At 45.3% G+C, this 24,758-nt stretch overlaps 1 protein-coding gene across 1 annotated transcript in view; it reads right to left on the reverse strand.

Moving 5' to 3' along the window:
• Positions 1-24,758, reverse strand: part of VDAC2 (voltage dependent anion channel 2) — a 71,428-nt gene that overhangs the window by 1,061 nt on the left and 45,609 nt on the right. The window contains exons 6-8 of the mRNA XM_069753019.1: positions 14,333-14,560; positions 11,407-11,557; positions 10,909-10,966 (exon numbers count right to left, since the gene is read on the reverse strand). Coding sequence (XP_069609120.1) covers positions 10,909-10,966; positions 11,407-11,557; positions 14,333-14,560 — 437 coding nt within the window. The remainder of the gene's footprint in view (positions 1-10,908; positions 10,967-11,406; positions 11,558-14,332; positions 14,561-24,758) is intronic.

Consider the following 24,758-nt stretch of genomic DNA (forward strand, 5'->3'; position numbering starts at 1 on the left):
GCGCAGGCGCCGATTCCTGCTGCCGGAATCGGCGCCTGCGCAGTCTGCGTTTTCCGGAGCCATTTTCTTCAAGACACACCTGCAGTGGAGCCGGACGATAGGAGAGTATGGCATATAATACAATGGTGGCGCAGAATGGGAGCAGCACATGACAGAACGGGGGCAGGATGGCAGCAGCACATGACAGAACGGGCGCAGGATGGCAGCAGCACATGACAGAACGGCCACAGGATGGGAGCAGCACATGACAGAACGGCCACAGGATGTCAGCAGCACATGACAGAACAGGGGCGCAGGATGTCAGCAGCACATGACAGAACAGGGGCGCAGGATGGGAGCAGCACATGACAGAACAGGGGCGCAGGATGGGAGCAGCACATGACAGAATGGGCGCAGGATGTCAGCAGCACATGACAGAACAGGGGCGCAGGATGTCAGCAGCACATGACAGAACAGGGGCGCAGGATGGGAGCAGCACATGACAGAACAGGGGCGCAAGATGGGAGCAGCACATGACAGAACGGGCGCAGGATGTCAGCAGCACATGACAGAACGGGGGCACAGGATGGGAGCAGCACATGACAGAACGGGGGCAGGATGGCAGCAGCACATGACAGAACGGGCGCAGGATGGCAGCAGCACATGACAGAACGGGCGCAGGATGGCAGCAGCACATGACAGAACGGGCGCAGGATGGCAGGAGCACATGACAGAACAGGGGCGCAGGATGGGAGCAGCACATGACAAAACGGGCACAGGATGGGAGCAGCACATGAAAGAACAGGAGCGCAGGATGGGAGCAGCACATGACAGAACGGGCGCAGGATGTCAGCAGCACATGACAGAACGGGGGCACAGGATGGGAGCAGCACATGACAGGATGGGAGCAGCACATGACAGAACGGGTGCAGGATGGGAGCAGCACATGACAGAACAGGGGTGCAGGATGGGAGCAGCACATGACAGAACAGGGGAGCAGAATGGGAGCAGCACGACAGGATGGGGATGCAGGATGGGAGCAGCACATGACAGAATGGGGGCGCAGGATGGGAGCAGCACACGACAGGATGGGGACACAGGAGGGAGCAGCACATACCAGGATGGAGACCATATACCAATATAAATGCTCGAGATTATATATATACACTGCAGAAACATCTGGCAAGAAAAACAATTGTTGTACACGCAAATCGAAATGCATTATTATGAGGTATTTTATTCAGTAAAAGGACTCCCTTAAAGGGGTGGTCAAAAAGTAAAAAATATTTTTATCCTTTATGCTATCCTATTGTAATTACCTAATCACTTTTCTAATACAATCTTTTTTTTTTTTTTTTAACCCCTTCCCGACCTTTGACGCCACGTAGGCGTCATGAAAGTCGGTGCCAATCCGACCCATGACGCCTATGCGGCGTCATGGAAAGATCGCGTCCCTGCAGACCGGGTGAAAGGGTTAACTCCCATTTCACCCGATCTGCAGGGACAGGGGGAGTGGTAGTTTAGCCCAGGGGGGGTGGCTTCACCCCCTCGTGGCTACGATCGCTCTGATTGGCTGTTGAAAGTGAAACTGCCAATCAGAGCGATTTGTAATATTTCACCCATTATAACGGGTGAAATATTACAATCCAGCCATGGCCGATGCTGAAATATCATCGGCCATGGCTGGAAATACTAGTGTGCCCCCACCCCACCCCTCCGATCGCCCCCCCACCCCCCCGATCTGGCCGGTACACTGCTCCGGCTCCCCTCCGTCCAGTGCTCCGCTCCCCCCCGTGCTCGTGTCCGCTCCCCCCGTGCTCCAATCACCCCCCCGTGCTCTAATCACCCCCCCTGCACTCCGATCCACCCCCCCCGTGCTCCGTTCCACCCCCCCGTGCTCCGTTCCAGCCCCCCCGTGCTCCGTTCCACGCCCCCCGCGCTCCGTTCCACCCCTCCCGCGCTCCGATTCCCCCCCCCGTGCTCCGATCCCCCCCCCCGTGGTCCCCCCCCACCCTATCATACTTACCGATCCAGCCGTGGTCCCGTCCGTCTTCTCCCGGGCGCCGCCATCTTCCAAAATGGCGGGCGCATGCGCAGTGCGCCCGCCGAATCTGCCGGCCGGCAGATTCGTTCCAAAGTGCATTTTGATCACTGAGATATAATCTCTCTCAGTGATCAAAATAAAAAAAATAATAAATGACCCCCCCCCCCCCTTTGTCACCCCCATAGGTAGGGACAATAAAAAAATAAAGAAATTTTTTTTTTTCCACTAATGTTAGAATAGGGTTAGGGTTAGGGGTAGGGTTAGGGTTAGGGTTAGGGTTAGGGGTAGGGTTAGGGTTAGGGGTAGGGTTAGGGGTAGGGTTAGGGGTAGGGTTAGGGGTAGGGTTAGGGTTAGGGGTAGGGTTAGGGTTAGGGTTAGGAATGTGCACACGTATTCTGGTCCTCTGCGGATTTTTCCGCTGCGGATTTGATAAATCCGAAGTGCTAAACCGCTGCGGATTTATGGCGGATTTACCGCGTTTTTTTCTGCGCATTTCACTGCGGTTTTACAATTGCGATTTTCTATTGGAGCAGTTGTAAAACCGCTGCGGATTCCGCACAAAGAAGTGACATGCTGTGGAATGTAAACCGCTGCGTTTCCGTGCAGTTTTTCCGCAGCATGTGTACAGCGATTTTTGTTTCCCATAGGTTTACATTGAACTGTACACTCATGGGAAACTGCTGCGGATCCGCAGCGTTTTCCGCAGCGTGTGCACATACCTTTAGAATTAGGCTATGTGCACACGGTGCGGATTTGGCTGCGGATTCGCAGCAGTGTTCCATCAGGTTTACAGTACCATGTAAACATATGAAAAACCAAATCCGCTGTGCCCATGGTGCGGAAAATACAGCGCTGAAACGCTGCGTTGTATTTTCCGCAGCATGTCAATTCTTTGTGCGGATTCCGCAGCGTTTTACACCTGTTCCTCAATAGGAATCCGCAGGTGAAATCCGCACAAAAAACACTGGAAATCCGCGGAAAATCCGCAGGTAAAACACAGTGCCTTTTACCCGCAGATTTTTCAAAAATGGTGCGGAAATATCTCACACGAATCCGCAACGTGGGCACATAGCCTTAGGGTTAGGGTTGGAATTAGGGTTGTGGTTAGGGGTGTGTTGGGGTTAGTGTTGTGGTTAGGGGTGTGTTGGGGTTAGGGTTGTGATTAGGATTATGGCTACAGTTGGGATTAGGGTTAGGGGTGTGTTGGGGTTAGTGTTGGAGGTAGAATTGAGGGGTTACCACTGTTTAGGCACATCAGGGGTCTCCAAACGCAACATGGCGCCACCATTGATTCCAGCCAATCTCGTATTCAAAAAGTCAAATGGTGCTCCCTCACTTCCGAGCCCTGACGTGTGCCCAAACAGTGGTTTACCCCCACATATGGGGTACCAGCATACTCAGGACAAACTGCGCAACAATTACTGGGGTCCAATTTCTCCTGTTACCCTTGTGAATCTAAAAAAAATGCTTGCTAAAACATAATTTTTGAGGAAAGAAAAATGATTTTTTATTTTCACGGCTCTGCGTTGTAAACGTCTGTGAAGCACTTGGGGGTTCAAAGTGCTCACCACATATCTAGATAAGTTCCTTGGGGGGTCTAGTTTCTAAAATGGGTTCACTTGTGGGGGGTTTCTACTGTTTAGGCACACCAGGGGCTCTGCAAACGCAACGTGACACCCGCAGACCATTCCATCAAAGTCTGCATTTCAAAAGTCACTACTTCCCTTCTGAACCCCGACGTGTGCCCAAACAGTGGTTTACCCCCACATATGGGGTATCAGCGTACTCAGGAGAAACTGGACAACAACTTTTGGGGTCCAATTTCTCCTGTAACCCTTGGGAAAATAAAAAATTCTGGGCTAAATAATTATTTTTGAGGAAAGAAAACGTATTTATTATTTTCACGGCTCTGCATTATAAACTTCTATGAAGCACTTGGGGGTTCAAAGTGCTCACCACACATCTAGATAAGTTCCTTTCAGGGTCTAGTTTCCAAAATGGGGTCACTTGTGGGGGGTTTCTACTGTTTAGGCACATCAGGGGCTCTGCAAACGCAACGTGACGCCCGCAGAGCATTCCATCAAAGTCTGCATTTCAAAACGTCACTACTTCAATTCCAAGCCCCGGCATGTGCCCAAACAGTAGTTTACCCCCACATATGGGGTATCACCGTACTCAGGAGAAACTGGACAACAAATATTGGGGTCAAATTTCTCCTGTTACCCTTGGGAAAATAAAAAATTCTGGGCTAAATAATTATTTTTGAGGAAAGAAAACGTATTTATTATTTTCACGGCTCTGCATTATAAACTTCTATGAAGCACTTGGGGGTTCAAAGTGCTCACCACACATCTAGATAAGTTCCTTTGGGGGTCTAGTTTCCAAAATGGGGTCACTTGTGGGGGGTTTCTACTGTTAAGCCACATCAGGGGCTCTGCAAACGCAACGTGACGCCCACAGAGCATTCCATCAAAGTCTGCATTTCAAAACGTCACTACTTCACTTCCGAGCCCCGGCATGTGCCCAAACAGTGATTTACCCCCACATATGGGGTATCAGCGTACTCAGGAGAAACTGGACAACAACTTTTGGGGTCAAATTTCTCCTGTTACCCTTGGGAAAATAAAAAATTGCAGGCTAAAAGATCATTTTTGAGAAAATAATTTTTTTTTTTATTTTCATGGCTCTGCGTTATAAACTTCTGTGAAGCACTTGGGGGTTCAAAGTCCTCACCACACATCTAGATTAGTTCCTTTGGGGGTCTAGTTTCTAAAATGGTGTCATTTCTGGGGGATCTCCAATGTTTAGGCACACAGGGGCTCTCCAAACGTGACATGGTGTCCGCTAATGATTGGAGCTAATTTTCCATTTAAAAAGCCAAATGGCGTGCCATCCCTTCCGAGCCCTGCCGTGCGCCCAAACAGTGGTTTACCCCCACATATGGGGTATCAGCGTACTCAGGACAAACTGGACAACAATATTTGGGGTCCAATTTCTCCTATTATCCTTGGCAAAATAGGAAATTCCAGGCTAAAAAATCATTTTTGAGGAAAGAAAAATTATTTTTTATTTTCATGGCTCTGCGTTATAAACTTCTGTGAAGCACCTGGGGGTTTAAAGTGCTCAATATGCATCTAGATAAGTTCCCTGGGGGGTCTAGTTTCCAAAATGGGGTCACTTGTGCGGGAGCTCCAATGTTTAGGCACACAGGGGCTCTCCAAACGCGACATGGTGTCCGCTAACAATTGGAGCTAATTTTCCATTCAAAAAGTCAAATGGCGCGCCTTCTCTTCCGAGCCCTGCCGAGTGCCCAAACAGTGGTTTACCCCCACATATGAGGTATCGGCGTACTCGGGAGAAATTGCCCAACAAATTTTATGATCCATTTTATCCTACTGCCCATGTGAAAATGAAAAAATTGAGGCGAAAAGAATTTTTTTGTGAAAAAAAATTACTTTTTCATTTTTACAGATCAATTTGTGAAGCACCTGAGGGTTTAAAGTGCTCACTAGGCATCTAAATTAGTTCCTTGGGGGGTCTAGTTTCCAAAATGGGGTCACTTGTGGGGGAGCGCCAATGTTTAGGCACACAGGAGCTATCCAAACGCGACATGGTGTCCGCTAACGATGGAAATAATTTTTCATTCAAAAAGTCAAATGGCGCTCCTTCCCTTCCGAGCCTTACCATGTGCCCAAACAGTGGTTTACCTCCACATGTGAGGTATTGGTGTACTCAGGAGAAATTGCCCAACACATTTTAGGATCCATTTTATCCTGTTGCCCATGTGAAAATGAAAAAATTGAGGCTAAAAGAATTTTTTTGTGAAAAAAAAGTACTTTTTCATTTTTACGGATCAATTTGTGAAGCACCTGGGGGTTCAAAGTGCTCACTATGCATCTAGATAAGTTCCTTGGGGCGTCTAGTTTCCAAAATGGGGTCACTTGTGGGGGAGCTCCAATTTTTAGGCACACGGGGGCTCTCCAAACGTGACATGGTGTCCGCTAAAGAGTGGAGCCAATTTTTGATTCAAAAAGTCAAATGGCGCTCCTTCCCTTCCAAGCCCTGCCGTGCGCCAAAACAGTGGTTTACCCCCACATATGAGGTATCAGCGTACTCAGAACAAATTGGACAACAACTTTCGTGGTTCAGTTTCTCCTTTTACCATTGGGAAAATAAAAAAATTGTTGCTAAAAGATAATTTTTGTGACTAAAAAGTTAAATGTTCATTTTTTCCTTCCATGTTGCTTCTGCTGCTGTGAAGCACCTGAAGGGTTAATAAACTTCTTGAATGTGGTTTTGAGTACCTTGAGGGGTGCAGTTTTTAGAATGGTGTCACTTTTGGGTATTTTCAGCCAAATAGACCCCTCAAACTGACTTCAAATGTGAGGTGGTCCCTAAAAAAAATGGTTTTGTAAATTTCGTTGTAAAAATGACAAATCGCTGGTCGAATTTTAACCCTTATAACTTCCTAACAAAAAAAAATTTTGTTTCCAAAATTGTGCTGATGTAAAGTAAACATGTGGGAAATGTTATTTATTAACTATTTTGTGTCACATATCTCTCTGGTTTAACAGAATAAAAATTCAAAATGTGAAAATTGCGAAATTTTCAAAATTTTCGCCAAATTTCCGTGTTTATCACAAATAAATGCAGAATTTATTGACCTAAATTTACCACTAACATGAAGCCCAATATGTCACGAAAAAACAATCTCAGAACCGCTAGGATCCGTTGAAGCGTTCCTGAGTTATTACCTCATAAAGGGACACTGGTCAGAATTGCAAAAAACGGCAAGGTCTTTAAGGTCAAAATAGGCTGGGTCTTGAAGGGGTTAAAACACACACACACACACACACACACATTTCCTCTGATGACGCTATCCCAGTGCACGCAAGGATAGTGAAATGAGTCATCAGGGGGCAGAGGCTGCAGTCACTGACGAGGTCACAGTTCCAACCCTCCGTATCTGGAATCAAGTTACTGACAGCTCAGGCATCCAGTCTGGTGCAGAGGCGTGCTTTGCTTACCTGTCAGTGTGTTGATTGACAGCGTGGCTGTCCAATCTGAGACTGGGAGCCACTAGCTGTCTCCAGGTGTTCATTATCCCAGGTGATTGCTAAGCTACTTAACTGGGCTGTTATTCTAAGACCTCTCTGTACCTTACCTTCTGTTTGTAGATCTTTTGTTGCCTGATCTTTGACCTCATTCTGACAATCCGTCTGTTTAACATCAGAACGTTACCCGACTACGCCTGTTATGAACTGGTGATTTAGAACCACAATGGACCTGGTGGTTAAGAGCTCTGAAAATGACCTGATAGTTACTAATAACATAGGACGAGCTCTGAGACGTGGGAACTCTGCTGACCGCAATCCCTAATCCTATCACACCACACTAGAGGTAGCCGTGGAGCGCTCCTGACCAGACCTAGGCGCCTCGGGCACAGCCTGAGAAACTAGCCAGCCCTGAAGATAGAAAAATAAGCCTACCTTGCCTCAGAGAAATTCCCCAAAGGAAAAGGCAGCCCCCCACATATAATGACTGAGTAAAGATGAAAATACAAACACAGAGATGAAATAGATTTTAGCAAAGTGAGGCCCGACTTACTGAATAGACCGAGGATAGGAAAGATAGCTTTGCGGTCTGCACATAAACCTACAAACAACCACGCAGAGGACGCAAAACTAACGGTACGGAGGTGCTCCCTCTGCGTCCCAGAGCTTCCAGCAAGCAAAACAAACCAATATAGCAAGCTGGACAGAAAAAATAGCAAACAAAAGTAACAAGCAGAACTTAGCTTATGCAGGGCAGACAGGCCACAAGAACGATCCAGGAGAGAGCAAGACCAATACTGGAACATTGACTGGAGGCCAGGAACAAAGAACTAGGTGGAGTTAAATAGAGCAGCACCTAACGACTTAACCTGGTCACCTGAGGAAGGAAACTCAGAAGCCGCAGCCCCACTCACATCCACCAAAGGAAGCTCATGGACAGAACCAGCCGAAGTACCACTCATGACCACAGGAGGGAGCCTGACCACAGAATTCACAACATACACCTCTGTCTGTTCCTTTTGTTTATGACAAACTTTCTTGGCAACCTCCTGGGTGGAGACTGCAGATGTCTCTAGTGGAGATCTTCAAGGCTGCTACCTGGTCCTCTCTATGTTCTATAGACACTAAAGATTAGAGATGTTTCTGCTGATCTCAACTTTGGAAGAAGAGTGCTTCAGGCCGTAGTCCCTCTCTAGATTATAATTCGTTTACAACTCTTATTTCTCTTGTGGTGCTGTTGTGAGTTATTGAATAAAGTCTTTAGTTACTTACAAGCAAAGGGATTTTTTGAACCCATGACAGAACCCTCCCGTCACATGGGGGTAAGCACTGCCTTTTATAAAAGTTCTTATAGTTTCACACTTATAGGTGTTATGTGGATTTGGTTATACTGTTCTTAAACATTGGAGGTCCTCTCGCTCTAATCAACTAATGTGGAAGAATGGTGACGTCATTTTTAGCCTGTAGGTTTCCGGTCCTTGGTGGGTGGATCCCCTTTCTCGTGGTACTGTCATTGGTTTCAAAAAATCCTATTACTGATAAGTAACTAAGGACTTTCTATGGTATTTCTATGACTTTGGAATTGAAAGTCTTCCAGTCGTTAGCTCCTTTCACTACTCCAGGATTCAAATTATTTGTGCCTGTGTACCTAAAATTGCGGGTGTTTTAGGAAATTCATGATTCCCTCTTGAATGGTCATCCTGGGGTTACTGCTACACGAAAAGCCACTGCTAGACTTTTTGGTGACTGTCCATGCATAATGATAAAGATTTTGTATCTGTCTGTGAAGTCTGCGCATGTGCTAAAGTCAGTAGTAGTCAGCCGGGCTGTGAATTTGCTCCACTGTCAATTCCAGAAATGGAATAATTTGTCCATGGACTTAATCAGTCTGCCTCTGTCTGGTGGGAAAACGGCTATATGGGTGGTAGCTGCCCAAATCAGCAAACAAGCTCATTTTGTTTCTTTCTCAGTATCACCTAATGCAGAGACACTCTCCGGGTGTTCATTTCTCATATTGTAAGGTTAACATTGTGTCTGAAAGGGGAATAGGATTGACTTGTCATTTTCATCTGCTTATCACCCTGAAACCAGCGGTCAGACAGAGGACAAATCAATCTTTGGAACAAGTTTTAAGGTGCTTTTAGGCAGCTCAGGAGGATGACTGGGTTTCGTTTTTATCTCCTGCAGAGTCTGCAGGAGTCGAGTAAAATCAGTCAACTGGAAACTCACAAATTTTACTATAAATTATGGTTTTCATCCCCATTTTTGTGATTTTTCTAGGATTAGTTCTGAATGTCCTGTGGACTTAGGGAGGTTCAAAAGAATATTGGGACTGCTCAGATTCGAAAAAAATCAGAAGGCCAACAGAAGACGATTGGTGGGTCCCGTTTTTAAGATGGGGATAAGGTTTGGCTGTAATCTAGGAACATTAAAACTTAAAGTGCCGACAGTGAAGTTGGGCCCAAAAGTTTATTGGAACATAAGAGCCTGAAGTGGTCAATCCCGTGACATTCAAGTTAATGTTTCCTCCATCCCTAGCGTATTCCATAAATCCTTAAAGGAGTTTGTCAACCTCAGTTGATCGTGGCTTGGAGAATGAGGTTCAGAGGGTTGTGGATTCTCGTAGGGCCCGAAATTCCCTCCAATAGCTCATCCACTGGAAGAGATATGGACTAGAGGAGAGATCCTGGGTCTCAGCTTGAGATGTGAAGGCCAATCAGCTAGTCAGGGCCTTCCATCTAAAATTACCGGCAAAGCCTGGGGTCCAGTGGTTCCCCTAGAAGAGGGGGTACTGTCATGGTTCCAGCCCTCAGTGTGTCTAGGATGCCGTTACTGGCAGCTCAGTCGTCCAGCCTGGTGCTGAGCTGTCCGCGTGTTGATTGACAGTTCGACGTACATTCAGCTACTATGTGGTTTGCCTCTCTGGCTCTTGCACTCTGTTTGCACATCTTTCGTTGCCTGACCTTGCTTTGACCATCCGTCACTGAAATGAAGAGTCATCAGAAACCTGTTCCAGAGGCTTGGCTAGTCCCTACTCTGAAGCACACGTCTTATCAATTCCTAAGAGTGATTAGTAGATTCTGTTACCCTAGTTGTCTTCAATCAATTTTGAATTGTTGAAGTCCTAGTTCAATTTAGATTCTCAGATTCTACCACTGTGCAATATGAACAGTGACAGTACACTCCCTTGCCGACTGAGCAGAAGTAAAGAGCAGGCAAGAGAGCATTGTCAGTGCATGTTATAACATTACCCAGCATCTTGCAGGATAAACACCAGTGGGGGTGGTGCAGACGCAAATTGATTGAAGACAGCTGGGGTGACCGTACTGGAGAGGTTATAATCTACTGATCATACAGTGGAATTGACAACAGACGCATGCTCAGAAGAACAGGAACTAGCTCGGCCCCTGATTATTTCAGGGAGGGTGCAAAAGCTGTTGCAGTGACCGCAGCCTGTGCTCCCTTATGACGACTACACCTGCTGCGGTCAAGCAGTTAAATGTTACGTTCCATCTCCAGCGGAAGCATTGCGCCACAGGCTCCACATGACGCTGCAAGCCGATGGCTGTCTATGGCAGCCGAATGTCTGCTGAAGTAGCACTAGTTTGGTATTGCTGTATATAGTACAAGCGATTCAAGTTCAAGTCCTCCAATGGGGACCAATAAATATAGTAATAATTTAAAGGAAAAAAAAATGCTCGTTTGGCATTTCCATAGCTGTACTGACCTGACAATCATTGTCAGGTAATTTTTACTGTACAGATTAAACAATGTAAAAGGGTAACTGCAAAGATCATCAAAAAGGCATTGGATTTTATATGTGGCACTCACCTGGCCTGAGAGTCTGGGTGTAACCTACTCCAACAAGACTTGCATTGTTCACCTTTGCCTAATTAAGACATTTTAAAAATCAATTTCAATAATTCATTTTTCATTACAAATAAAGGTTTATATTTATAAATGTGAAAATAGGAAAATGGTCACTGCTTCCTGATATTACCTTACTAACTAGATAAATATACAATATAAATAGAACCCAATTGTTATTAGCATGCTTTGGGTATATTTTAGAGAAACGAGATATGCAGATGCTTTGACAGACGCTACACAGACCAAGAACCTGGCAGTGTAGGTAATTCAAATGTAGACTGCATTCACTCATTTGTATGCTCCTAAAGTTTCTCCTATATGTGATATTCCGTACTAGTACAATATGACACTCAGTCACTGGATATCCTAGGCAGAGGGCCAGAGTTTCACATTATTGGCATTCACAGATGGGGAACAACATGGTGCACAAACAGCCAGCGGTGATTATGCCATACTCACAGAGAGAGATGCATTAGAGTCCAACTGATACTTAGCAGCAATGCCAAATCGAGTACTGTTGTTTCCAGATGTCCAAGCAAGGTTAACTGCTGTCTCCAATTTATCACTAACTTTCTGATAGATGGAGCCAGCAAATTCAGATCCATCATTGCTGAAAAGAAAAGTGAAGGGTATGGTTCAGCCAACACACAAATACCATTTAAAACATGGAAATATTAGAATATTTATTAAGCCTTGTGCTAAAAAGCCCTGTGAGCCTTTTAGGGCTTTGTGCACACGTTGCAGATTGGGGTGCAGAATCTCCTGGCAGAAAACGCAGGTGCAGATTTGCCGCGGATTTTGTGTGTTTTTTAAACCCCTGCGGATTTCTATAATGGAAGGGGTCAGAAACGCTGCAGTTCTGCACAAGAGAAGTAGCATACTTCTTTGGATCCGCAGCAGTTTTCAAGAGGATTTTTCCGCACCATTAGCACAGCATTTTTTTTTCTATTGATTTACATTGTACTGTAAATCATTTTGCGGAACTGAAGCGTTTCTGCGCAGAAAAATCAGCTGCGGATCCGCATTAAATCCACATCGTGTGCACACAGCCTAACAATGACCAATCCAGACACGTACATTGCAGACATTATTTCCATCATGTACTAGTTTTAGAGAGTTCTATCAGTTTGATGGGTTCTCCTCTTATAGTTGCCAGTGAAACTTTCCTTACCGAGTCCACAGATCTCCTGTACAAAAAACGCCCAGTGGAAAAGCATGTGATCAGATCTGTCCATCCACCTCCTCCAATAGAAAAGCAGCTTTTCCCTGTGAGGCATTTTACAATTGAGGAGGCAGATTGAGATGGGTCTGGTGACTTTTCCTCCACCAGCAGCCATTGTGTGGACAGGAGCGCTGGTCAGTGTGTGAGGAAAGCTGCACTAAGGCTGGTTTCACATTTGCGTTTAAAACGCAAACGCATTTGGTGAAAAAACGCGTTTAAACGCTGCATTTTTTAGGCGCATGCGTTTTTGAATGTTTTAACACAAACGCGGCATTTTGACGCATTTATATGCGTTTTTTACTGCGTTTGCGTTTTTGAAACGCATGATGAGAAGTGTGTGACAGCTGCCAATCATCAAAATCAACTAGAAAACCCACTATAAACAGAAAAACATAGGGTTAGGGACTCTAACCCTAACCCAAACTCTAACCCTAACCCAAACTCTAACCCTAACCCAAACTCTAACCCAAACTCTAACCCTAACCCAAACTCTAACCCTAACCCAAACTCTAACCCTAACCCAAACTCTAACCCTAACCCAAACTCTAACCCTAACCCAAACTCTAACCCTAACCCAAACTCTAACCCTAACCCAAACTCTAACCCTAACCCAAACTCTAACCCTAACCCAAACTCTAACCCTAACCCAAACTCTAACCCTAACCCAAACTCTAACCCTAACCCAAACTCTAACCCTAACCCAAACTCTAACCCAAACTCTAACCCTAACCCAAACTCTAACCCTAACCCAAACTCTAACCCTAACCCAAACTCTAACCCTAACCCAAACTCTAACCCTAACCCAAACTCTAACCCTAACCCAAACTCTAACCCTAACCCAAACTCTAACCCTAACCCAAACTCTAACCCTAACCCAAACTCTAACCCTAACCCAAACTCTAACCCTAACCCAAACTCTAACCCTAACCCAAACTCTAACCCTAACCCAAACTCTAACCCTAACCCAAACTCTAACCCTAACCCAAACTCTAACCCTAACCCAAACTCTAACCCTAACCCAAACTCTAACCCTAACCCAAACTCTAACCCTAACCCAAACTCTAACCCTAACCCAAACTCTAACCCTAACCCAAACTCTAACCCTAACCCAAACTCTAACCCTAACCCAAACTCTAACCCTAACCCAAACTCTAACCCTAGCCCTAACCCTAACCTTAGGGTTAGGATCCCTTAGGGTTAGGGTTGGGGGGTGGCTTATCAGTGTGTATTCTTGTGTTTTTCTATAAAACTGCATGCGTTTAAAAAAGCATGCAAACGCATGTGCTTAAAAACGCATGCGTTTACATAGACATCAATACTTTTTTTTGCGGCAAAAAACGCATGCTTTTTTGTGGCAAAAAGACACTGCTAAAAATTACTACATGTTGCAACACAACGCATGCAGAGAAAAAATGCATGCGTTGTCAAAACGCATGCAAAAAAAACGCATGCGTTTTTAATGTTAAGTATAGGGGAAAAAACGCATGCGTTTTTTTTACGCAAAAACAAAAACGCAAATGTGAAACCAGCTTACATGTACAGGTGCAGAGAACTCATACCTATATAATACATTTACACAAAATCATGTCCTCTATATACATGTTCTCTAGTTTGAACATTTTCCTAAATTTAACTATGATTTGTCTTAATGAATCCAATATTAACCCCTTTCCAACATCTGCCACACATGGACCGTATGTGTCGTGTGTGGGTGTATAGAGTGGACTCAGGAGCTGAGCCCACACCATATGTGGCAGATGCCAGTTGTTTAGATAGCTGCTATCTGCCTGTAACAGCAGGGATCAGACAAAGGCTCCATAACCGAACCTCAGCAACCAAGGGAGGCGATTTATCACAGTTAGGCTGCCGTCACACTAGCAGTATTTGGTCAGTATTTTACATCAGTATTTGTAAGCAAAAAACCAGGAGTGGAACAATTAGAGGAAAAGTATAATAGAAGCATAAGCACCACTTCTGCATTTATCACCCACTCCTGGTTTTGGCTTACACATACTAATGTAAAATACTGACCAAATACTGATAGTGTGACGGCAGCCTTGGAGAAACACTATTGTAGGAAACTACTCAGACACAGAAGACATTAGGTTATTACAGAAACAGCAACTACAGTTTCTTTACCAAGCAATCATTAAATATACTCACACGTTGGTGTGGAGCTGGAAGTCTCCTGTCTTGTAACCAACTGCAAAGTTATTCTTGGTCAGCTTGGATTTGGCACTATCAAAGGTCATTTGATAACCAGCAAGCCAGCCTTCATAGCCCACAACAGCTGCCCCATGGATGGCAGGACCAGCAAAATCAAAGTCCACATCACAGCCAAGGTTCACATACTCCCGCTTGTAGGCAGCTTTAACCTTACCACTCTTCTTGCTGATTAAATGAAAGCCATAAAGAAAATTTATGTTAACCAATACCCAACACAACTAACTTACACCTTTAACATTTTTGAAAGATGTTGCACACTACACATTTTCCAGCGAGCCCCTTCATGACCGTGTGAATTTTAATTTTTTTCCTCACAGTCTTAAGAGCGATAACTTATTTTTCCATCCATATAGCTGTAAGAGGGTTTGCTTTTTGGGGGGACAAGCTGTACTTTTGAATGACACTATTTAACACGGTACCAAGATATATTTCTTTACTATTTATTTTATAATGTGATGCACTGGAAAAGCGGGGAAAAAAATTTGAGTACATTGAAAATACAAATTTTCTCTTTTTACCATGTTCACTATATGGTAAAACTAACCTGGCATTATGACTCATGGTCAGTACAATTATGCAAAAAGCAAAACGTGTGGTCTCCGTGGATTGCTATGGGATAGGGGTATTATAGAAGTTGAGTGAATTAAGGTTTCTAATCAATGGTAATGTAAAATGTGGCTTATATTATTGGCTGAGGGATTAGATATTTTATTGTTTTAATGATGCAAGTGCTAAGCAAGGTGAGCTGCTTTGTTGGGTGGGGGTGGTGGGTGTTGGGATTGAAGGGGGTTGTTTGAAGGGGGGGGACTTTGTATCGAAAATGAGAATGTAACATGTAAATTATCTTGTTATTCTTAATAAAAATTTTATTTGAATAAAAAAAAAAAAAAAAAAAAAAAAGCAAAACGTGTATTAGGTTTTTTTTTTGTTGCTTTTTTTTTTTAAAGTGATGAAGAAAAATATGCTAATTTATTTTCCCAAAACCTGTAACATTTCCAATTTCAGGACATGAGGCTGTATGAGGACTTATTTTTCTGCATCTTGAGCTGATGTTTTTACAGATACCATTTTTAGGGAAGACAAATTTTTTGGGATTCAAGGGAAAAAAAAAAAAAAAAAATAGAATTAAGACTTACCGGTAATTCGGTTTCTAGGAACCTTCCACGACAGCAGTATCGGAGGATGTCTCCCTGCCCTAATAGGGGACAGGAAACAAAGAGGTTAAATACCCCTCCCCTTTCTGCAACCACCAGTGTTTTTTCTGGACACAATAGCATGTATAGTAACCACTTAAGTGCAGGAATCATCTAATAAATAAATCAGATAGGGAGGGAAATTCGTGCTGTCGTGGAAGGTTCCTAGAAACCGAATTACCGGTAAGTCTAATTCTATTTTCTCCAGTCACCTTCCACGACAGCAGTATCGGAGTGATACCAACCGCTAATTTCTTTAGGGAGGGACAACCGCTTGGAGAGCGCGTCTGCCAAACGATAGGTCCCTATTGAAGTTGACCCTGTAGTGTCTGGTGAAAGTATGGACTGACGACCAGGCGGCGGCTCTGCATATCTGCTCCGATGATGCGTTTCCCCTCTCTGCCCAGGAAGTCGAGACTGAACAGGTGGAGTGGGCTTTTAGTGAAGCTGGAGGTGCAAGCTTTTGGGATGAGTATGCAAGACTAATTGCTTGTTTAATCTAATTAGCGATCGTGCTTTTGGCTGCTTTTTTGCCCTTATTTCATCCTGACCACTGGACGAACAGGTTTTGGTCCAACCTCCAACTTTCTGTCTGTTGTAGGTAGAACAGGACCATTCGTCGGACGTCCAGGGTGTGAAAGGCCTCTTTTGGATTAGAGGGATTTCGACAGAATGAGGGTAAAATGATGTCTTGATTTCTTTGGAAGTCTGAAACTACCTTAAGCATAAAGGAAGGGTCTAATTTGAGGATTATACTATCCATGGTTATGGTCAGGAATGGCTCCTGGACTGACAAGGCCTGTAGTTCTCCTATACGCCTGGCAGTAGTGATAGCTACCAGGAAGACTGTTTTAAGCTTTAGGCTGAAAGGGGTTCAAAGGGGTCACCGGTCAGACCTTTTAGAACAAGGTTCAAGTCCCAAGGAGGGGTGTGGACTTGAAGTCTCGGATGGATTCTAGTTGCCGATGTTATGAATCGTTTGATCTACCTGTTTGCTAGATCTTGGTGGAAGAAAGACCCAAGAGCTGACACCTGAACCTTTAGGGTACTAGGTGAAAGCCCCAGTTCCAAGCCCTTCAGGAGGAATTTAAGGATCTGTGCAATATTTGGGTTGAATGGATCCGGTTTGTTCGGGGAACACCACGATGAGAATTTTTTTTCCCATGTTTTGCCATAAATGGCGTTAGTTATTGGCTTCCTACTCTTTTGTAAGGTTTCAATCACATCCTTGAGAGTCCTCTGGCTTTCAGGATCCCGGCTTCAGTAACCAGGCTGCCAACTTCAGCTTGTGTAGGTCCGGATGAAGCAGGGGACCCTGTTGAAGAAGGTCGCGTCTTTGGGGAAGCAGAATCGGGCCTTCGAGACACATGCCTGTTAATGCGCTGAACCAGCTTCTCCCTGGCCACAATGGGGCTACCAGAATCGTTGTAACTTGATGTATCCGGATCTTCTGTAGTGTTCTGGGTAGCAATGGGATTATCAGGAAGGCATATGCCAGGGCAAAACTCCCAGGGGTGGGAGAAAGCGTCCAGTCCCTGCGCCTCGTTTAAGGAGGTCAGGGAGAAGGTGGTGTTTGATTTTGTATTACGATTGTTGGCGAACAGGTCCACTTCGGGAGTTCCCTACCTCCGGACCAAGGATAGGAATACATCCTGGTTTAGAGACCACTCTCCTGGATGGAAGTCCCTCCTGCTGTGGTAATACGCCTGGGAATTGTCCAATCCCTTTATGTGTACTGCGGAGATGGACAGAAGGCGATTATCCGCCCCGGAAAAAAATCCTTCCAGCAGTTAACTTTAGGCTCTAGTGTCTTGTGCCCCCTTTGTGCCGGAGATAGGCCACAGTGGTCATGTTGTCGGACATCACCTGTACATGGTGACCTTGAATGAGGACAGATGCGGCTCTTAGCACCTCCTCCACTGCTTTCAATTCCCTCAGATTTGAGGAGCTGTGTCTTATATCTGGGGGCCACAACCACTGAAAGTGGCAGCTTTCGATCATGGCGCCCCAAACTCTCTGGCTTGCATCTGTTGTGAGTACTTTGAGAGGAGTCAGATCCCAGCTGACTCACCGATGTAGGTTTCGGGAGTTCAGCCACCATGAGAGGGAGGATCTTACCCTAGTGGGAAGGGGAATCTTCCTGGTTGAAGCCATCTGCGTCCTCTTGAATACGTCAGGATGTAAGATTGAAGGATTCTCGTATGGGCTTGGGCCCAGGAGACTGCCTGGATGCATGATGTTAATGAACCCAGGATTGACAGAGTCTCTTAGAGTCGGGGATTTTTGGCTTCTGAACCTGGAGATCCTGTGGACAAGATCGATCAGATGGTCCTTGGGTAGAAAGGACATCCTTTTCTCTGAGTCCAGAAGAACTCCTAGGAATTTCTTCCGTGGAGATGGCCGGAGATCGGATTTTGCCAAATTCGGGATCCACCCGAGTGACCTTAGAATATCGAGGACCTTCGTCACGTCCTGATTGAGGCACGAAACGGATGGGGCGATGAGGAGAAAGTCGTCCAAGTATGAAATGACACAGACCCCCTGTTGTCGGATAAAGATCACTAAGATCATGTCAGAAGCGGTAAAGACTCGTGGAGTAGACGAGACTCTGAAAGGACATTGAATTCGTAATGGCTGACCCGCTTGTTTTGGGAAATTGCGAATCTGAGGAGCTCCTGTGGTCTGGATGTATTGGCACATGGTAGTATGCGTCCCTCAGATCCAACGTCGCCATTACCCAGTCCTGACCAATCAGCGGGATTGCTGATCTGATCGATTCCATTTTGAGTCTTCGGTATTTTATTACCTCATTTAGAGGTTTCAGGTTTATGATGATACGGTGTTTCCCAGAGGGTTTTTTCATCAGAAAAAGGTGGGAATAGTGACCTCCTATTTCCCGATGGGAAATCACCTCTGCTTGAAGCAGGCTTAGAATATCCAGCATCAGATTCCCCAAGTCCTGGAGACTGTAGAGAAGTGATAGTTAGACGGTGAGGAGGAGGACTCTTGAATTCTAATCTTAGGCCCTCCCGTATGGTACGCAGGACCCACTGATCCGTGGTGATCGTCTGCCAGTGGGAGAGGAAACCAGAGAGTCGACCTCCGACCGGAGAGCAGTCATTGCTTCTCAGAGGTCTGCTGGGGTTGAGGGGCCAGGATATTTCTGGCTTTCCCTCCCTTGGGGTAGCTCCACCATCCCGATTTGCCTTTACCCCTGTAATTTTGTTGGGGGGCTTGGTCACGAGGCGGTGGTGGGGGGTTAAACGAAAAAACATTTCCTAGGGTTCTTTTGTTCCGGAAGGACTTTCTTTTTATCTGAGGCTTTGTCCAAGATTTCATCCAGGACTGGCCCGAATGCATAATGACCTTGGAAGGGAATACCACAAAGCTTGGACTTTGAGGTAATATGGCCTCCCCAGGATTTAAGCCAGAAGGCCCATCTAGCCGAATTAGTGAGGACAGCGGATCTAGCAGCTACTCGTACTGATTCTGCGGAGGCGTCCGGTCGCCTTCTGAAGCATTGGGAGAGAATTAAGAATCTCTTCCCTAGACGTACCTTGTATGAGGTGATTCTCTAAGGTACGTAGCCAGAGAAACAAGGATCTGGCTACACATGTTGAGGCCACGTTAGATCTCAGTAAATTAGTTGAAGTGTCCCAAGATTTTCTCAAGCTCTCAGTTTTCCGATCCATGGGATCTTTCAGCTGAGAGGAATCTTCAAAGGGCTTTTTTTTTGGTTACCCTTGACACTTGAACATCTACTTTGGTTATTTCCAGTAAAGAACAGTCTTCCTCAAGGGGGAAACAATTCTTAAAGGGAACCTGTCACCTGAATTTGGCGGGACCAGTTTTGGGTCATATGGGCGGAGTTTTCAGGTGTTTGATTCACCCTTTCCTTACCAGTTCATTCTCTATCCTCCGTAGTACACGCCTGCGCAAGGTAATCTTGCTTTGCGCAGGCGTGTACTACGGAGGACACAGAATGAACTTCAATCCAATATTTCGGCCAGCATGCAGCCAGCGGGTAAGGAAAGGGTGAATCAAACACCTGAAAACTCAGCCCATATGACCCAAAACTGGTCCCGCCAAATTCAGGTGACAGGTTCCCTTTAAACTCCGATGGGACATTTAACCCCTTTTCCAGTAGACCCCACTCATGGAGGATAAGGTTTTCAATATTTTCGTGTATGGGGAATCCCTTCACAGTCTTAGGTTTCAAACCCCCAAACAAGTCATCCTGTACGGAATGGCCTACCCCCATGGTACCACCATGGAAACTTACTCTTCCATATCCTCGGAGAAGAGATTTTTTATTGTCAGATTTGGGAGCAGAAGTAGAACCCTCATTCTCCCAAATGTCCTCTGAATCCGAGGTATGTATCTCGGCTGAGTCAGAGTCCGAAACTACCGGAGCCATCTTCCTTTTCTTAGGAGGAGGCTGCGGTGTTGGGGTCTGAGAAAAGGCCGCCATGGAGGATTGAACCTCTTGTCTGATGAGGGTTCTGATGCTGTCCATGAGTGAGGGCTGTTCACTACGCAGAACTTCGTCTGTGCATGGTTGGCAGAGCTTTTTATATGCGGAGGGAAGCTTGGACGCACATGCAGCACACGTGCGGCTGGGCATCTTATCTTTCCTAGGGGCAGGGACCTTGTCTCCCTAGAACGAGAGAGAAAGGCGGACTAAGTCACTTAAATTTAAATGGACAGGAAGGGACATCATCCCACTACTTACAGTAGGGGGGTGCACGCTGGGCTCCGCAGGAGCAGAATGTTGGGGGTTTGTCGCCGTCCATATGGTCAGTGGTCCAGATAGAGAGTGTCACAGACAGAAGGTCTTACCCAGAGGCTTCCCCAGCCAGGAATAAATACTTTACCGAGGCTCCAAGCGAATTTGGTGCTCCTCCTTAGGGTCCGTGGGGGGTCAGAGACGCCCGTCATGGCTGCCGCTGGATGTTCTAGGGGTAGGGACGCCGGCAGGCACGCGTGGGAGCTGCCGTGTGTGGAACAGAGAGAATCGGAAGTTCGGGTGCGCGTCACTTCCGATGCGCGCGCGCCACCACCAGAAGCAGCGAGGAGGAAGGAGGAAGCCGGGGAGCTGCAGGAGGACCCCGGAGCACTACACCGCCCTGCTTTGCCTCCCGATAAAGGCGCAGGTAGGATAGGGTGAAGGTCCCAAGTCGCGCGGTAGACACGTAGCTGGGAGCAGTCTAAAGAAGGAGAGCGGAGCCCCCGACCTCGTTTGCCCGGCTTCAAGGTAACAGTGCTCCCGATCGCCAGCCACGGCAGCACCATCAGAAAACCTCTTCATGCCCCATAGGGGATAGGAAAAACACTGGTGGTTGCAGGAAGGGGAGGGGTATTTAACCTCTTTCTTTCCTGTCCCCTATTAGAGCGGGGAGACATCCTCCTATACTCCTGTCGTGGAAGGTGACTGGAAAAAGGCATACCAGGAGAGATATCTGCTCTGTCCCCCGGAATCTTCTTCCTAGAAGAAAATGGTGGGCTCATGCGCAGTGAACCAGCTGAGATTTGCTGGCCGGCACAGGGCAACAATAGATTTTTCCTATTGGTTCATTATGATCACTGTGATAGGGTAAAAAAAAAAAATAATTTTTTCCATTTTTACATTATGGTTAGGTTTAGGGTCAGGGAGTTAGAATTTGGGGGTTTCCACTGTTAGGTACACCGGGGGTGGGTGTCTCCAAAGGCGACATGGAGCCCACCATCGATTCCAGACAATTTTATGTTAAAAAAAAAATCTAACGCCGCTCCCTCCCGAGCAGTGGCTTTCCCACACAAATAATAAGTATTGGTGTACTCAGAAGAAATTGCACAACAAATTTTGTGGTCCATTTTCTCCTGATACCCTTGTGAAAATAAAAAGTATGGTTCCAAAGTAAATTTTTGGTGAAAAAGTAAATGTTCATTTTTTCCTTCCATATTGCTTTAGTTCTCGTAAAGCACCTGAAGGGTTAATAAACTTCTTGAATGTGGTTTTGAGCACCTTGAGGCGTGCAGTATTTAGAATGGTGTCACTTTTGGGCATTTTCTGTCATATTGACCCCCCAAACTCACTTCAAATGTGAGGTGGGCCCTAAAAAAAAACAAAAAACAAACAAAAACGTTTTGTAAATTGTGGAAAAATGAGAAATCGCTTGTCAACTTTTAACCCTTATAACAGTCCTACCCCAAAATAAAATAATGTTACCAAAATTGTGCTGATGTAAAGTAGACATGTGGGAAACATTACTTAACTATTTTGTGCGATATGACTGATTTAAGAGCACAATTTAAAGTTTATATTTTTGCCAAATTTACATTTTTTTCATAAATAAATGCAAGTCATATCGAAGAAATTTTACCACTAATATGAAAGATCCGTTGAAAGCGTTCTAGAGATATAACCTCAAAGTGACAAGGGTCAAAACTGTAAAAATTGGCTGTCTAAGGACAAAACTGGCTCTGTCACTAAGGGGTTAAGATACTTAACTGACAACTCCTGAAAAGGCTTGAATGGATTTTTGGTCAATGCCTCCAGTACCAAAATTTAGATCACATGAGGGAACCCTTGGAATTGGGACTGGCCAGGATCTATTACAGAATTTCATGAACCTCGATAGCCACTTCTTATCAGTGAGATTATAATTGTATAAACACATCCAAGGCTGAAACATGAACCTGAAGTTACTAGTAGCCAACCTTAGCTCAAACCCCCTCCTCTGGAGAAACTCTAGGAAGGAACCTAGTGATGAGCGAGAGTACTCGTTGCTCGGGTTTTCCCCAGCACGCTCAGGTGATAGCCGAGTATTTGTTAGTGTTCGGAGATTTAGTTTTTGTTGATACAAGCTGCATGATTTACAGCTGTTAGCCAGGCTGAGCACATGTGGTGGTTGCTGGTTGCTAGGAAATCCCCACATGTAATCAAGCTGTCTAACATGCAGCTGCGGTGACAAACTAAATCTCCACACACTAACAAATACTCAGAGACCACCCGAGCGTGCTCGGAAAAACCTGAGCAACAAGTACACTCGCTCATCACTAAAGGAACCTACTAGAGCCTTTTTTCCCCCCAGACATTTTCGTTCTAGAATTTCTACTCTTTAAAGTGGAGACTAAGGCTATGTGCACACGTCAGGATTTTCTGCAGAACTTTCCTCAACAATATCGGACTTTTTCTGCAGGAAATCCGCATGCGTTTTTGACGGGTTTTTTTGTGCGTTTTGTTCCAGAGCTTCCCAATGCATTAAATAGTGGGAAAAATGCAAAAAATCCGCAAAATTAATGAACACGCCGCGTTTTATATCGCGATGCGCTTTTTTTTCACGGAAAAAAAGCATCATGTACACAAAAATTGCAGAATGCATTAAAAATGACGGGATGCTTATGTATGCGTTTAAGCATTTTTCCCGCGGAAAACGGCCGAAAAAACGCGAAAAATCCTGAACGGGTGCACATAGCCTAACCCTGGAGAAAAAACAAAACAAAAAAAACAAAAACGTTCAGACTCCGTATTGCCCTTTCAAATTCGATGCTGCTAGATGGAAGCCCTTCACTTGAGAGTGGCATACTGGACCCCGAGTGTGAAGGTCTGGGATCTCCGGCAAGATCCATGGATTCGGCACTGAGCTTATCCGCAATAGAGAAAACCATGGTCTTTTTGGCCAAAGTGTAGCAATCAAAAACACCCTTGCCTGATCCTCCCTGATCTTCATGACTGCTGGGATCAGCTATTGGATTAAAGGCATATGCAATCCAGAAGTTCCAGAGGATGTGAAGGGCATCTACCCCATGCGGGTTTTCCCGGGTTTAGTGAACAGAATTTTTTATTTTTTTACTTTCCTGTTCTGTTTGTCAGCAAATAGGTCTATTTCTGGCATCTCCCATGAGAGAATTATCCATTGAAACCACTGGAAATTTAGGGTGTATTCCCCTTGTCTCAGTCTACTGCCGATTAAGAAGTCTGCCTTGGTGTTCTGTCCCCTTTATGTGCAGCACTGTTGGAGACAAAAGGTGTTGCTCTGCCAGCTGGAAGAATCAGTTTGCTGGTTCCTTTAGGGAGTGGGACCTTGTTCCCCCCCTGGTGGTTGACATACACCACCATAGGCCGGTTGCCTGATATGACACGGACTTGGTGACCAAGGAGGAAAAAAAACAAAACAAAAACTTTTTAGAGCTCTTTCTACAGCCCACAACTCTTTCAGGTTGGAAGATTGACACCTTCCAAAAAGTGACAAAGAAGCTGAAAGTGCCCTGAGGTGTGCCCCCCAACCTAAATTGCTCGCATCGGTTGTGACAGTAGTTTATCCATTGAACCCCTGATGTTGGGCAGACAACGCAAACCTATCATGAGAGGGAGTTTCTGGTTTCTAAAGTTCCACCTTTCCTTCTAGATGTCCTTTTAGCAACCTCTGTGCACACAGAATTTCCCACTGATGCTGCCACGTGTGGAGCTGGACCCACCTTACTGCTGGAATGCATGATGTTAGGGTTTCTAACAGGTATTAGAAAAAACAGGGTTCCTAACAGGGACATTGCTTCCTTAGGGTAATTTTTGGAACTTCTAATGCTGCCGAGGCCAGGTCTACTACCTTGTCCATTATGTCCTCAGGTAAAAAAACAAGTATGAAGTTTGGAATTTATAATGAACCCCAGGAATGACTATTCTTACTGGATTTAGCCTCGACTTGTTAGCTTTCACCATCCAGCCAAGATCTTTTAAGATGACTCTCACATCTCAGTTGTGTTGCATAGTGGTCCTCAGACAACTTCCTCATAGTGGGGAAATCTAAGTAAGGAACAATATTGGTGTCAAGGACGTAAAAGGTAGGCAGTCATCTTGGCCATTTCCTTGGTGAAGATCCTTGGAGCCACAAACTGAATGGAAGGGCTCTGAATTGGTAATGTCCGATTTTCCCCTGTACACACAGGGCCACTTTCGTATGTTTTATGGTCTAGATGAATTGGGATTGTGATAAGCATTCTTTAAGTTGATGACCACCATGAAACAATTGTGAAAGATGTTGTGCTCATCAATTCCTTTTTTGAAGGTCTGATTTTTTACTCAACGGTTGAGGTTCTTCAGATAACTGACTTTTCTGAATTAACAGTTTTTTTTTTAATCAAAGCAAGGGGAATAAAATCTCCTTTCTTTCTTCCTCACACAGTATTCC

This window comes from Ranitomeya imitator, chromosome 2 (assembly GCF_032444005.1).
Source record: "Ranitomeya imitator isolate aRanImi1 chromosome 2, aRanImi1.pri, whole genome shotgun sequence".
Lineage (NCBI taxonomy): Eukaryota > Metazoa > Chordata > Amphibia > Anura > Dendrobatidae > Ranitomeya > Ranitomeya imitator.